Source organism: Pholcus phalangioides, unplaced genomic scaffold, assembly GCF_987345545.1.
Source record: "Pholcus phalangioides strain wild (caught in Gottingen) unplaced genomic scaffold, Ppha-v1.0 ptg000042l_1, whole genome shotgun sequence".
NCBI lineage: Eukaryota > Metazoa > Arthropoda > Arachnida > Araneae > Pholcidae > Pholcus > Pholcus phalangioides.
This window is the reverse complement of record NW_028301628.1, coordinates 20,939,558-20,956,323: the sequence shown is the minus strand read 5'-3', so window position 1 is coordinate 20,956,323 and position 16,766 is coordinate 20,939,558. Positions and strand designations below refer to the sequence as shown.

At 36.9% G+C, this 16,766-nt stretch overlaps 1 protein-coding gene across 2 annotated transcripts in view; it reads left to right on the top strand.

The window, feature by feature from the left end:
* Positions 1 to 2,299: 2,299 nt before the first annotated feature.
* Positions 2,300 to 16,766, top strand: part of LOC149064637 (uncharacterized) — a 31,615-nt gene continuing 17,148 nt past the window's right edge. The window contains exons 1-7 of one of the 2 annotated variants that reach the window (XM_089254648.1): positions 2,300 to 2,508; positions 10,809 to 10,859; positions 11,420 to 11,470; positions 12,309 to 12,388; positions 13,486 to 13,643; positions 14,317 to 14,355; positions 15,987 to 16,147. In XM_089254648.1, the coding sequence (XP_089110774.1) occupies positions 10,817 to 10,859; positions 11,420 to 11,470; positions 12,309 to 12,388; positions 13,486 to 13,643; positions 14,317 to 14,355; positions 15,987 to 16,147 (532 nt within the window). In that variant the 5' untranslated portion in view covers positions 2,300 to 2,508; positions 10,809 to 10,816. Of the gene's footprint in view, positions 2,509 to 4,249; positions 4,408 to 10,808; positions 10,860 to 11,419; positions 11,471 to 12,308; positions 12,389 to 13,485; positions 13,644 to 14,316; positions 14,356 to 15,986; positions 16,148 to 16,766 lie in introns of those variants that run through there. The other variant, XM_089254649.1, reaches the window with a different exon arrangement.

The following is a 16,766-nucleotide window of genomic DNA, read 5'->3' as shown; positions in this document are numbered from 1 at the left end:
CCCGGGACGACCAGCAACTTTCAGCCCCTTCAATGTTTTCATCATGTCGGCGCCTCTGCTATAGAACACCCTCGAAATGAAAAAAACACTGGTGAGGAATTTAAAAATTATTCGCGCCAATACGCATCGAAATTTGATTTCACCCCTCCAAATTTCGTTGAGTGAAAATACTTCAAATTTCAGGTAATTTTTTTTAAGAGTTATTTCTCACTGAATAAAATACAATTTTTTTAAATTCTAACAGTGAAATTACTTTTTCAAAATTATATTTTATTGTTGTAATATCGAGAGGAATTTAACATTAGACTATACGTCATTCCAAACGAGATCCGTTGTAGATAGATTATTATTATATCGAGTGCTGTTGAAGCAGGGCCGTAGCGTGCCTTTCTCCGGGCTCCGGGCCAAACATTTTCCTGGAGGTCCCCTAAAAGAAAAAAAAATTATGCAAAATAAATGTCCTTAATTTGTGTGCCCCCCCCCCCCATTCGGCTCGGGGCTCCGGGCATAGGCGGAGGTAGACTTGGAAGTCTGGAGGGGGGGGCACGATAATGATGATGTCAATTCATATATACATTTATACATTAGATCAGTCGACTCCACCTTTGACGCGGGGGGGGGCAATGCCCCCCTGCATCTCCGCCCATGGCTCCGGGGCAGTGATCCGGTTGTCCCAGCCTAATTACGGCCCTGCGTTGAAGTGAGGTTGACTGTACTTAAAGGTGCGTATACACTAGTGCGCCGATCTTGCAACGCACAACCTCCTGCAGCGGTTCTAATCCTCTCGTGGGTGCACAAACCTCCTTTGTGTTCGTTGAAAAAACCGATGGTCCGTTGAAAAATCCAGGTGGGTCCAGTGAAAACAGCTCAAGAATTGTTCACAACACCGTACAAATTACTGAACGACCAATTGTGAATTCTTTCATTGCATGATCCGCGCACTAGTGTATGCGGGCCTTGGTGAGTGAATCCACGAACGCATGCAGCGATCAACTGACATCCACCTTTCGTCTCCTCTGGACTCAGAGCTTGCATGCGTTTTTCGCAATTTACTCCCGCTCATCGCGGTTTGCGATTCCATTGCAATTTTTGTTCCTCTTGATGCCTACTAACAACCCTCTTGAGTTTATCGGCCCATTAACAGAACACCATGTATAACAGAAGGATTAGTTCTGAGAAAGAAACATTATATATGTGTGAGTGTGGGGAGGGGGGGGGGGGGCATCACTAACACAACACAGAAGTATAGAAAGATAAAAAAAAAATTGCTAAATATTTTTTTTCTATGAACGTGAATTATCTCAGTTTGAAATGGACTTGCAGATCCCATTTCGTAATAGGAAAAAAATCGGTATGATCATAAAAATCAAATTAAATTATTGCTTTATACAGAGTTGCTCCGTACGGCTGAATGTCCGTAGTGTGTGAAAGCATGCGTTTAGTCACATAGGCCACTGTGTTCTTGAAAACGGCACAGCAGCTATCTGTTGTGGTGACAGCGGACGGTGGCTTCACCGTAGGGTGACTCGTCCGTATCACGTGAAAGCTACCACTCACAATTGCTCACGCCACCAATGGAATGTCTTCGTACGGCATATCCTCCGTACGGACGAATCCGTAGCGTGTGAATGGGGCGTTAAGGCAACACCTTCTGTAACAGAAAGCCTCCGTGTGAAGCTCGTGACATCACTGAAGAAGTTATTTCACCTGTAGTCATTGGATATACTGCAAAAAAGGTAAAGATATTGTATGCTTTGACCATATCCAATAGCTACAGGTAAAATAACTTCTTTAGTGTTGTCACGAGCTTCGCGCGGAGGCCTCCTGCTATAGATGATGTTGGTAAAGGTCGCTTTCAGTAGATGACGCTACCTAGTCAAGTCATCGGGCTCAATGTTGTCGGCCACGTTACTTGCCCGTGTTGCCACTTCCAGTGGGCGATCTGCCCATTATTAACACAAATTACGCAAGGAAGCCACGGAGGAAAGAGAATAACAATGTATTCGGAAGCAGATCGCACTTCCGAGAGTCTATATGGTAAACGCATATTTGCCAGCCACTGATTCCACATGACGTCATACTTCGGAGCTTCACAAGATGGAGTCCACAAAGAGAATCAAAAATTTTTCCCCCGTTTCAGAAAAAGATTTATTTCCACGAAACAATTTAGATTTTTTAAATATGTTTGTAACATTGGACGACGTAACAATAATTTCGATTGATTTAAAAAAAAAGAAAAAAATCTGATGAAAAAGTTGATAAATTATTGCGAGAAGGAGCGTTGGCAACGGGTTTGGTCGAGACGGCATCGTGATGAGTGTCTCGCAACAAATAGGACACGACGGACAGTTTTTTTTAAAAACATGTTGTTGTTGTTTTGCATCGAAATGCGTCTCGACTGATTCGCACCTTGAGATGGCACCTATCGAATGAGGCTCCTTCTATTCACCCCCTCTTCGCCGACATATCATGCGCTGGACGGAAAATCGGGCTCCTAATTGAAAACAGGTACACATTTCCCGTCGTTGTTTATGTATGTATGTATGAGGTTTAGGGGATTATGTATTGCACAACGTCCTGGTACCCTACCAACTGCAACATCCAATAACGCCGTCCTAAGCGTTATTTCAATCAATCACGTGGTGAAAATATTCGTCGTATTTTCTTTATCGAGCAGTTGATTTGAAGCATGATCTTTTGTTTGATGGATGTGCCAATGATCATGCTCATAATTTGTTTCTATGATCTATTTGTTATTTCCTAAGATTTCACTTCATTTCGAGAATTCATGTGATAATCACAGTAAACCCTTCTCAATAAGGGTGCAGAAGTCTTTTTTTTGTCCTTTAAATAAAGGTGTCATTTACAGTTAGGAAGACAGGGATCACAGCATCTGTCCCTTAAATGGAGGCGTCTTAGATTAGGTGTGTCCCTTAAACAGATGTTTTACTGTATTTGTTCTTACTATGAAGCTAATTTTTATTAAATCTTGCACTTTTATTGAAGGTAGAGTATACATATATACAGAGCCATATACAAAAATTCATATACAGAGCTGGATGTTTATTCAGTGTATGGCATAAGAGACGTCACACTGCTGGATCTCTTTACGATATAAGATCCCGCCACATTTTTGTTAAGTACAACACATATACTCTCGCCCTCTTTCTCTCTCTGTCTCTTGCCGCTCTAGTTTTATTCAGGTGGTCGGTTGAAATTGGTTTCCTGTGGTTCCCAACGTCAAGGCGCGAATGTGAGCCGATCTCCCCCTTTAAAAAGTCTCGCAACAGACCTACAAACGGTACAGATTCAATTATAACACATCACTTCACTTCGGAAATATAGATGACGGCACTGAAAAATCAAACACAACACTACATGCACACTCAGACTGATAGGTACACACACAGTTACACTTCCGGCACAACTCGCTAGCTAGTAAATCGCCCATAGATAGACCTGAGTTGTGCTCAGTTTGAAAGAAAGATATATATAATCTTATGTACAAGGGATCTTATAAGTTTTACAGGTTTTTTCAAGGGGATTTACTTAGATGGCACTGGACGGCAGATTTTATTATGTCATCACCAGGTTGCTGTATGTTTTGAGACAAGTATCACACCTAAAACTATATTTATTTTTATTGTAATTAGCATGATGCAATTTTGCTTTTATTTTGTCATGAGGCCAGTGGGCATGCTTCCCTCGCCCCTACCATTCCACACAGCAGGAGGGTACGCACGATAGATCTTTAGAGGGGTCGCAAAAGGCTTGGAATAGGGGACACAAATTTTACTTCCACAAAAATTTTGCGTGACCACCCTTTAAAAAACATTTAATTTAACAGAAATTAGTTAATATAGAGATCATTTTCTTTCGATTCCCCCCAAAGCAGAATATGCTAAAATCTCCGACGTGTGTCAGTGAACAATCAGCAAGAATTTTAAGAGAAAATATGGAAAATACTGTTACTTCAATTTTTACTACTACTACTTAACCGTATGTGCACCTCATATACATTCCTTTTCGGAATTTCTAACAAATCCGCATGTCAGAATGTGTGTTCTGAGTGAATGTGTGCAACTCCACAACATATATATATATATATATGTTGTGGAGTTGCACTTATTTCATGTTCATGCTGCCATCTGTCTTCCATTTTCTGAAGTAAAGATGGAAATGCTTGAATTTTCATATTATGTCAGTATCGTGTTGTAGAGGTCTTTACTGCTCTCTGCAGGACGAGACTTTTTAAATGGGGAGACCGGCTCACATTCGCCCCTCGAAGCTGGAAAACTGCAGAAAATCAAGGGAATTTTGACTGCAGAACATTTCCAGTCAGCCAAGGGTTCGTTGGAATGGGGGGAAAGCCCCCCTCCCCGAGCACCAATCCACCTCTGTCACACAGTAAGTGCATTATGACTCCTCATAGTTTGATATTTATGCTTGATCCTTGCAACATGTTCTGTCTATTTTGGTAGATCATTTTCTCAACGTGGACAAGCACTGATAGGCTTACTCTGAATAACTTTTTTCGTCAATTGCATTTTTATTTGTTTATGGGGGGGGGGGGAAGGAACAGATTTCTGATTCGTCCCTGTTTTGCTAGGGTGCAAGAGTTGCATTCTGAAAGTAAAATCTTTAGATGAAACATTACTGCAGCTTGAATGCAGCAACCAATTATTTTTATCCCTCTCCCTAACTTACAATCAAACCTTCCTTCTAGTTAACATGCTTTTTGGAAATAATAGATGTCTCCGAACTGAAACACGTGGTAAAGTGAAAATATATATATAAATAATTTTCAATTATGTATTTCTCTCACACACAAAATAAATGAATAGCAAGGAGAAAAAAAGACGTTTAATAAAAACACTCGCCTCTTTTTTTTTCCTGGATAAACCTGAATTGTGAATTAATTTGCAATTTTAATTGATTTGAAAGGAGAGATTCAAGCGATGGCCACTACTAAACCAGCCATGCACCTCGTCTTCTAATGAATTGGTACATGTTGGAATGTGGGTGCATGTATAGTGAACCTTCTGTGAAGTTTGTTTCTGTGTAATGCTACCATCTGTGTAAACTATGAGTTTTTTCTCAACTCGTAGTGAATGAAGTGTAATAAATGAATAATTGTAACGTTGTAGGCCTGTTGCTCTCTGCGGAGAGACTTTTTAAACAGGGAGATTGGTGCTCGCATTTGTGCCTCAAAGTTGGGTACCGCAGAAAACCAACTTCAGTCGACCACCACTGCGGCGACGGTGGGTTTTCAAGTGATGGCTACATTCTTCATAACCTGCTCGACACAAAATTTGATAGAGGTGTTGAAGTACTTGAACCAATATTTTTCAAAAATTTTCATTTTTGATATAAATTATCGATAAAAAAGAACATAAAAATATATATTATTGAATTTTTAAATTCTTTTGAATAGAAAGTTAACAGGTAAATTCCCAATGTAAGGTATATGGCGAGTTTTTTATAGCCAAATCGCAGTATACCTTACATTGGGCGCAGTATACCTTTACTGCTTTGGCGACTGTTTTATCGCCAAAACCGCTTTGGTACTAGGGTTACTGCCGAATACCCAAAAATGATTAAAAACATGTGGAAATAAAAAAATATATATTAATAATAACAATTGTTATTTAATCAATAAACACCTGTAGACCGTATTTTTGTACAGCACATGCCTGTGGCACGCAAACAACTTTGCCATGGTGGCAAACGGTTGCATGTAGACCCTCGCTATGCTCAAACATCACTTTGCTCCTCGCTCCGATAAGGGGGGGGGGAAAGCTGTCCCCGAACCTGAAAATATCGACCTCAGACCACAAATGCTATGGCAAGGCAGCTAGTGTTACTGCCTAAACACAGTCCCATCTTCACACAGAAGTCGATAACGCTTCTCTACCCTTCGAGTTATAGCAGTTGCAGATACTTTAAATCTACGTTATCATCCATAATGTCCAAAAAAACAAGAAATAGCATGAAAAAACAGTGCAGAAAAAGCAAAACCAGCTTTGAGCAAACCGGATAAGCAAAATGAAATGGCAACAATGAGCTGGAAAAGAAAATCGGGTGCAGTGGTGCCATCTACATTTTAGGATCTGGAAGAATTATGTTTGTGACATATATCACTGTTTTGGCATATATGAAAATTTGGCGACAAAACGGTATACCTTATATTGGGAATCAGCCAGTTATCATTTTCAAATTTGAAAAATGGGCCATAGATACCCAGGAGAAGGACGTTTCCTTAACAAATGAGAATTTGTTGGAGCAAATTTTAAAAATCTTCTCTTTAAAATTTTAAAACAAGCAGAGTGGCGAATTTTCAGAAACTGGAATGCAAATAGGAAGTGACTGAAAAAAAAGTTCTGTGTCAAATATATGAAACACAAACTGCTGGGGACGTAATTCAGGCCAATTTCGTAAGAATCACACAAATAAAAACCCAGACTTAGTGGTCAGGACAAAAAAAAAAAAAAACTCTGGGTTCAGTTAAGAACACTCTCTGGGGCTTAGTGAAAACACAATTGCGAAATTCGAAATTATAAAAGCTTCAAAAATGTGCTGATTTCCAGGGCTGGACACAGCTACGTAATTCAATGACTTGCGGTGATGTTAAATATCAATTAAAATTTGCCAAAATTTAAATGTTAAAATTCTGTCAATTAAAATTAATATTTTTGAGTTTTGTCTCCACTCTTACTGTGTTGGATTGTTTCCTGTGATTCTCATTTAGATCCCGGTTGTGACAACGTTCATCGCAACGCTTCTCCATATACACGACTTGCATTAGACGAAAAATTTTACTTGCCGTCACGTTTTTTTTGCACAAAAATTAAATATCACCATACTTGCTTTGATGTATCCATCACACCTCTGCTGTTAGAAATGGTTGCTATACGTAATGAAGTTGTCTCTTTAAATTCACACTTTCTGCGCAGTTTTGCTACATCAGCAGCTTGCCTATGCTGCCATCTTGAAGCCACATGACAAATATTCGTGACGTTACAGGCTTTTTATATGTTTTGCTTGAACGACCCTTACAGACTTGAATCTAATCCCTAGATACAATGCTGATAGCTGTTCTATTATTTATAGATTGTCATGGAAAAAAATAGAACTTAATAGGGAGCTGCTGATGAAATTGCACTAAATATTTGCAGTAAATTACAATGGGCCACTAGGGTTACCCCGATTGTTCTGCAATGAACCCTTGGCTGACTGGTAATATTCTGTGGTAAAAATACCCGTAATATATAGGATTTTCTACACTTTTCTTAAAATTCTTCCAGATTGTGTTCTGCTGTAGCACATATTGTTCTGTTTCGGCATATTCTGCTTTGATGGCCCCCTGCTCTAAAAAAATGCCATAATTATATCAGGAATGAAGATTCAGGAAGAACCAAAACCAACGTTCTTCTCGGAATTCAGAATCAAATTACTTGGATATCTGTTATCTATTATTAGAAACTTGATGATCCATGAGTTCCTAACTACCCCTCAAAGTAAGCTCACGTCTCTTTGCTGGATCAGCCGATTGGTTGACCCAGATTCTGTAAAAATTTTAGGTTCAATTAGTATACAAAATGACATACATCACTTCGACCTGGTCTTGACAAGCTTCATGAAACAATGTTCTGAGTCAGGCACACAGGACTGGAGACATTCGAAGCACATCACTACTCCCAATAGAAACCTGTGCTTTGGTCGGCCAAAGTCTTTACCCTTTGAAAACAAGCTATAAAGGAGTTGAGGTCATGAGCCAAAACTCCTCAAGGCTTGGACGATGGCCAATGAACGCATCTAGTCCACCACTTTCATCGCTGAGTGTAAACAGTTGCCTTGTAAAACCCACTACTTTCACCGTTCAAAGTACCTTGTTGCAATTTAGCCCAGTTCAACCAAACAGAGAATCATCTCCCAAAATTAATCATATAATAACTTTTGGAATTAGAGAGAGTCAATTTACCAGCTATCGAAGGCAAAGACATTGCTCCTTATATTATAGATTATTATATTGAAAGATTTGCATGGCATTATTTAGTACAGCAATGAATGGCCACCACAAAGGGAGAAGTTTAATTCCTCACAAAGACAAAATCTTCAAGTTACGCAGCAATGAAAATGAAATGGAATACAGTCTCTAAATTTTTTTTCACTGAATTTAATACCGTAAAATCGCTCTACAATGAGAAATCCCTCTATAATGATATTTTTTCCAATCATATTTTGAATCGCCTATAGTCTTCAAAGCAGAATGTTTCGCATTGTTCTGCAATGTTTCCTCAGTTGACCGGAAATGCTCTAAAATGGGTAAAAATTCCCATTTTTTCAGCACAGAGAGCAACAGGCCCGCAACAGTACAATTCTTCAATTATTACACTACTCAAGATTCGAAAAATAGATGGCAGCACTTTTACAATATACAATTATTACAAAAAAAAAACTTCTCGCATCAGGTTCACAACATGTACATGCACATTCCAACATATACCAATTTGTGAGAAGTTCAGCAGAAGAAGAATATGGACGAGTTGCATGTTTAGTGGTAAAAAATTCCTATAATAGTGTTTCTTCAGTACACTTTTGTTGAAATTCATCTAGAATGTTCTGTGGTCATACTTTTTCGTGATTTGTCGAGCTCTGAATTAATGTAAGTAAGTAAAGAAATTAGAAAAAATTGGTTTTTCATCTTAAATTTCATAAATTAGCATAATCAATCATTATTAATTCTCGCTATAGTTTCACTCACACATCACACTTTTTTTGCATTTCTAAATATCTTTATTACACATATTTCTTATAGCATAGGTGCCGAAGTTTCTGATTTACCCGAAAGCCTTCCAATCTTTTAACCTTATCAAAATTTTCCGGCGAGAAACCAGATTCTTCAGATTTTTTGTATCTTTGTAGGGAAATCTGTAAAAATCGTTAAAAATTTAGCTTTACACAAATGAAAAATTCCTAAATAATTTCCCTCTCGCTTCCAATCCTTGCAACTCCAAGCTGACCATATTTTCTCAGAAAAGGTATGGGAAATTAGGATTTCAAGTACGGGAAATCTGCCATTGTTGTCAAATATGATGCTGCACGTAAGAAAGATTGCGAATTATTTTACTAAATTTGTCAAAAAATCACCAATGGCAGGAAATGGGGAGCTAAATTACAGTGGATTAAAATGAATTTTACAAAAACTTATTTAATATGACAAATATGCGAGATAAAATATTCATATTTACAGGGTGATTCATAATTTCCTCCAGGGTTTTGGAATGCTACAGTGCCAGAGCTATAACGAGTGCAGCTGAGGGGAGCCTTGCACTGAATGCAGAAACAAGTTGTTTTTTATAACAGCAGTCACCGGTAGATAGCAGTACACATTCGACTGAAAGCAGTCAGTGGATTAAAATGGCATTCATGGGCAAACAGAAAGCTTTCTGTGTGTTAGAATTTGCTAAATTGCAGTCAGGCCCACGTGTGTATGGGCCATTTTTTTGCGGAGTGAACTGTTATCATTGTAGTGTAGCTGAATAGGCTGCAGTTACAGGAACATCGTGATGACGTGGCATTGTCAACAACATGGAGCCCCCCCCCCCCATCACCCATTTCCTGTGAAATGTGTGTGAGTACCTTAATGCTGAATCGCCTCATTTTTGGATTGGACGAGCTTCCAAAGATGTTCCTCTTCTCTGTTCACCGGACTGAACACCATGCACCTTTTTCTCGTGGGGCTATGTCAAAGATCTTGTATTCGTAGCCCCTTTGGTGTGTGATTTAGCAGAACTGCGTGAACGGATCACACATGCTGTCTATACAGTGGATCCTGCCATGTTGGAAAGTGTATGGCAAGAACTGGATTATCGAACATGTCGAGCACCTGTAAGGTCTGTAAATAAACTTGAAAATTGTTTCTGTATTCAGTGCGGCAAGACTCCCCTCCCTCTGCACTCATCATAGTTTCCCCACTATAGCATTTTTGAAACCCAGAGGAAATTATGAATCACCATGTATAATCATAATTTATAGGTTGACAAAATAATTTTAATCATTGATTTCAGTGAAGGATAAAAAAATTTGATGGAAGTACTGAAAACAATGGGACATTTTTATTTAAAACTGAAAAAAATGAGACTGCAAAAAATACGGGAATGTCCCAGCAAAACAGGTCACATGGTCACTCTACGTCATCTCAAAAAATTTCCCAGTTATCCTTCTATTTGTGATGTGTTATTCTTTTGCGTGAAATAATCCATCACGTAATAGACTAATAAACTAAAGATTTTTCCTGTCTGGGCATTGGCACATACCATAGATACAAATGCTTCCGATTTTTCTGCCTTATTAAAATCTTCGGATTGGAAATCTAATTCTTCTGATTTTTCGTATCTTCATAGAAAAATCCCTGAAAGTCCTCAAATTGAGCTTTGTTTGAATAGAAAATCCCTAAAGAAAATAATCTTCCAGTCCTTGCAATTTCAGGCTCACTCTGTTTTCTCCGGAAAAATATGAGGAATCAGGATTTCAAGTAAGAAAAATCGGTAATTGTCACCAAATATGATGGTTAAACTAAGCAAAGTGGGTAGTTATTGCAAAAAAAATTAGGACGGAAAAAATATGTCCCGGAAAATTGGGATTTCCCTTTTATTTCTTTGACATGTTTTCTTTGATGTGGAATGTGTCATCATGGGATAAACTACAGATTTGTCTAGTCTGTGAATTGGCACCTATGCACATACGTTATATGATTTATGCCTACATGAAATGATTATGATTTTTTTTTGTGTTTGTTTTTGCAGTAAAGATCATGGAGTCATCTTCGAAAAGTAGATCCAAGAGCAAGTGTAAAGGTTCGCTTTTTCTTCTGTTTACATAGCAAATTAGGATGATTTCAATCATTTTTATGGACATTTCCCAGTATTTCATTGAAAATTAAAACTGTTAAGCGATTAAAAAAGATTTCTTATAGGGTGTGAAAGTTGGGGGGGGTGGGGAAGAGGATCACATTTTTCCTGGTTGAAATATGGAGAAGAAAATTCTTTAAGGAAAAGGTGGCAGAAAATATTCTAAATAACGATCTTGTTAAACATTTTCTGTGTACAAAATGTTGTTTATAAAAACTTAGATCAATGTTTCGTATTGCCCATGAGCAAAACTATCGTATTAATTATCGTAAAAGTTAATAGATGCCACTAGATTCTTGATAAATCTTCAAATGTCCCGAGTTGAAGCAATAAACGGCTTACAAAAATTAATTTGATTAACATTCTTCGGGAATTTTTTTAAAGCCAACTAAAAGATATTTAATGTTGATAAAAATGCCAAGACAATTTTTCTGTGGCATCAAGTGTAAATAAAATTCATTTACTGGATATGTAAATTTGAATGTGTTTTTTCTTTTTCCCGAAAGGAAAAAGCAAAAGAAAAAGAAAATTGAGCCAAAGTGATGAGGAAGAACCAGGTGAATATATTTACATATATATTTTTTCTTTTTAACCTGTCATTTCAAACTAACTACATGAGTTCTATGTCACAAAAAAGCCTTTCAATTTTTATCCTCTGAGGTTTTCTGCATATCATTTTAATTGTGTCTCTGAAAAATGTTCAATTACTTAATGCTTATTGCATTGAAAAAGTTGTTATAGATTGCAATAATTTCTGGGTGCACAGTTAGACATAAATTATGTGAGCCAGTTGAATCGAGCTGATTAAACAGGCACAGTTTGTGACTTCAAACAATTCTCCACATAACAATTAGTAACACTGCTCACTGATTTCAGAAACTTAGTGTTGTAACTTTAAGATGTTGTAATCTATTATTCATTTTAAAATTGATTTGTGGATTAACACTACTGTGCCAGCCAACTCGTCTTATAGCCATATGGCAATTTTCTGCCGATTCAGTTGGGTCACAAATCTTTCTCTCTAGAGAAAGTGATGTTATACTTTCGGCATTGTCTTCGACAGAGGGGACTTTTGACAAGAGCATATTGAGGTGGTCGCATCTATTTGTGGTCACTCCACGTTCGATAGGGAAAGAACTTTTCGTTGCTGTTCCCTGAGATTGAACCCATGGACCTGACAGTCTTCATGGTAGTAAAGAATGAGCATCTTACCACCGCACCACTCTCACCCTTGATTAACACCACACACAGGATGTCTTTTTTTTTAAAAAAAACAATGCATGTTTGTTTCACAGTAATTTTTTACTATGCTCCTTAGGTTCTGAAAAACAGGTTAATCCATCCTTCCTTCACGAATTTACATTTATATTTTACATATATTTTTTTCTATTTTAGCATTTCTATCGTCAAAGTATGCAAAACCACCAAGCTCAAAAATTTATAACAGCCGGTTCAAGAAGAACACTCCAGCTGAAGTAAGCATGGATATTTAACACTTATCTGGAAGGATATTTAACACTTACTAATAGTCTTTATTACTACTGCTACTAAACCAGACATGCACCTCGTCCATATTCCTTTGCGGAATTTCTAACAAAATGGTACATGTTGAAATGTATGTGCATGTATTTGTACTTCTGTGAAGTTTGTTTCTGTGTTTTAGTCTTTATTACTCATTTTTGGAGGATTCCCCTACATTAAGAAAGGGATAAGACAACTGCAAAATTAAAAATAAAATAAATAGGCAGAAATATAGTGTTTTTGTTAGTAATTTAACAGCCTTATTTGTTACTGATGGAAATTTATAAGTCCCCGTCAAACTGTAATCAATTGTTTGACTATTGGTCCAGTTGGCACTTAATATTTTGTTCAGTGAACTCTGAAGGAACCCTCTTATAAAACTTCTTGACCAGATCTTGACAAATCTCAGTCACCAGGTCAACAGACATTTGTATTAGCAGCTAAAATTTTGTGTGTGGGGTTACTAAACTTGAGTTTGAAGACAACACAGAGTTTTTGAAATTCATATCAGCATGTCTACCTGATGTCACAACATGTAAGGGAGTCATCTTGATTCCTTTGAAAGTTTGAAGAAACATTATTTTTTCACCTGGTTTCCTTAAAACAAGAAATGTGTGGCTTCTAAAAACGTTTCTGGCTCTTATATCTTTTGCTGTTTGCAAGCACTGTTCTTGACTTTACCAAGTGCTTGCAAATGACACTAACTGTCAATTGGCAGAAAAATTATATGTCTACTTTGTACCCTTACATTTTGGCTAATGCTATTTCATGTGTAGCAACCTGTACTTAAGTAATAACAGTAGTTTATTCACACACACTCACAGTCCAAAGTAGCAATACAATAATCTTTGATTCAATAATAATTTTTAATTGTGGAATCACAGCTATGAATGATTATCATTATGAGTCTGCATTTTCACTACTATGAATCAGTAGGCTGTGAAACAACTATGGCTTAAGAGTTTACTTTGAAGTAAGCTCTAAAACGGTATTACAAATTCTATTCTCCTTGGTATTGTTCTCGTTGTTTAATTTTGTGAAATATTTTCAGCTATTTCGAAAAGATCTCATAAGTGCTATGAAGCTGCCTGACAGCGAGCCATTAGATCCAGAAGATTATTGGGTCATAGATGATCAGTGGAGACCAGAATGGGAGAAAGGAGTTCAGGTGCCGGTTGAACCTGATGCTCTTCCAGAACCAAATGCTGTGTATGTGTGAAATACTTTATAGGAAATTTATACTTTATAGGATTTTTAGGAAAGAAGTTATTCTTTTCCTAAGGTTATTGAATGCTTTGTGTGAATTACATAGAACTGTGTTTCTCAGCTGGGTTTCCACGAGTTTTTTAATGAATAGCTAGTCAGTTCTACCCATGCTCTACGGCTAATAGGGGTTCTCTAGAGCAATGGTTTTTAAGTACCACTTACCTGAGGATCACTTGGCCAAGCACCAAGGGAATCAAGAACCTTGTTTTGTCATCGCTATTTGATTTATTTCCAATATAATTTCTTTGTGCTCAAAAATATCCTACACAAACCCCTCCCTTCTGAAAATTACTGTTCTAAAACTTTGTTGTTTCAGGGGTTTTGTTAAGACGAAACAATTGAGAAATACTAAGAGATGACAAAAAAATATATTTAGTGTAAGAATAAGGGAAAGCGCTCTTCAATTATTTTGAGACAGTTATATTTGTTTTTCATAGTAATGTTGCCTTTTTCTTTTGTTTTCATTCACTTCATTTGACCTTTATTGTGAAAAAGGAGGTATTTTCCTAATTTTATTGAGCTGATTGTTTCAGAACAGGCAAATATAGTTTTCATACATTGTAGAATAGAAGAATTTATTTTGCTTATGTATTTATCTTTTTTTTTGTTTTTTCAGTGAAATTCGTAAAAAAGACAAGAACACTCATATCCGATTGTAAGTAGAACATTATTTCCACAATTGAAAAAAATATTGAATGATGTTTCACTGTTTTTTTGAAATTCAATTACAAAATTAGTAATGTTTTTGATCAGATTTGGGTAATTAAGATTTTTACAGGGGTTTGACGAATAATAATTAAAGACATTAGGCATCAGTCAAATTTCGTAGAGGCCAAGCATTTTTTTTCCACAACAAGCAGTTTTACCCTTTTGTATGCGCACTGACATTACTTCTGAAAATTTTGTGTTGCCCTCAGGTTCTAATTTAATCACACATAAAATACTAGCTGTTACCCACAACTTTACTTGATGGATTTCATAATCTAAAAATTCCACCTTATGCCCCTTTAAGAGTTGGATTTAGAAAAATCCCTTTTTAGTGAGTCTATGAGGGTGGATCTGAAATTAAAACGGTACAGGAGCCACAGAATGAAATGAAATAGTTTATTTTAAACATAATCTCCAAAGCTGCATAAACACTTGTCCCACTGTTTCCCAAAAGCAGTGAATACCCTGCTAACTTGTAGAAGTCCTTTGGCTGAGATCAGAACCAGTTTTGAACATTGTCCATGACTTTGTGTTGTGGTCACCCTTCAATGCTTTTTTCAGTAAAAAGTAGCATTGCGATAGATAAGGGATATACGGTGGGTGTTTCAACAATGTTCATCGAAACATTGCAAACATGCTCCACGTTTCTGTAAGAGCAACCATATGTAGCCACACATTCTCATGCAACAAAACCACTCCAGAGGACAACATTACAGGTCATTTGGCCTTGATTACTGCACACACACACAATCCAGGGTATTGCAGTTCTGAGTAGCATTGATTTTTTGACCACGGTCTAGCCATGTTAGCATGATTTCGCCAATACTCTGCTCTATCTTGGACTTCTTTGGTGGTGGGGAGCTCAAATTTTTCCACTGTTGCTGGATGTTTGCACTCAGACAGCAAAGTTCAAAACTGGTTCCAATCTCATATACATTGTAAAATAAAACTACTGACCAAATATCATATTTATAGCTTCATCGGTATCAGCTCGGTTATCCGCTAGCATGTCCTGGCTGATTCATATCAGTCAGGACATGCTATTTTATATGTATAGATTTTAGGTGCTAATTCCTTTTCTTTAGTTTCCATGGTGACTTGGCACTCGTCAAGCACTGATTTTTACCCCTTTGATTTCTTAATGAAACTAGATTTCCATGGTCAGGGTATTCATTTTTGATTTTTAAATCCCAAAACGAATAGTTTTTATATGAAATTTATTTTATTATAATAGAGACTCTTGCTAATCCATCCCATATGAGACCAGGGTGTGCCAAATTACCAAAATCGTCAGATTATGGATGTTAAGGGAAAAAGCTAATTTAATGATACAAACAGATGGGCAGTGATGTGTTTTTCTCTTCTATGTTAGAAGAAAACCTGCCTAAAAATGGAGGATTACTGGACGGGCCGGAGTAGTGCATGCCTGGATTATCAAGAGTCTATTGTATTAATACCAGTTAACTAAGAAAATCATTTTCACAATTTCTAAATATATTCTTATCCTGATTATTTCTAAACTTCTGACAGCTATGTCCGAGTCAATTAGCTCATCAATTTTGTCTGCTTATCTTTCAGGCCCAAGAAACTTTTGCATTTCACAAGAGATAACACATATAATCCAGAGATCCATTTCTTGTGCTATACTGACAAGATTGCAGAAGAAACATGTCGTTATGATCTTGATGATGTAGACATTCAGTGGCTGAATGTTGTTAATGAAGATCGAGAAAACTTTGGTATGTTTCATAATATTACTGTGTTATAATTCAGTATCTAACAACATATTAATACAATGTTTTCTAGTAACAGAAAATACTCGCTGTTTTTATATATTTGTTTTCCCAGTCATCTAATGGATTAAAACCAGAAAAAATAGAATAACAGATGCATAAAGTTTTCTATAATAATTTATTTATAGCTTGTACAAAGTTGCCTAATGTTTTATACTTTTCGTACCCCTGGTAATATCTGTCAGACCAAACAAGGCCTGGACTCTGTCCCTTCCGGGATATAAGCCCTTTACCCACATGGGTTCCCTGGAAATATCTAACACATACACATCCAGTTGAAACAGCTATTAATAAAAGTCGAATGTCCTTTGTGAGTGATGCCATTGCAATAACCAGTGTTCTTCATAAAGCTGTAAAAGTTCAAACCAGAAATGTTAATTCTGTAAATTTGAAGACTTTGATCATGCCCATATTCACATGATTAGAATAAATGAATTTAAATGAATAATAAAGAAATACAGCAAACTTTTTCAAGATGGCCCATTGATGTTCTGTTAACCCTTTAAGCGGTTTCTAAAATTTTCCAGATCCGTATTATAACTGCCACATTGGAAATAAAAATGTG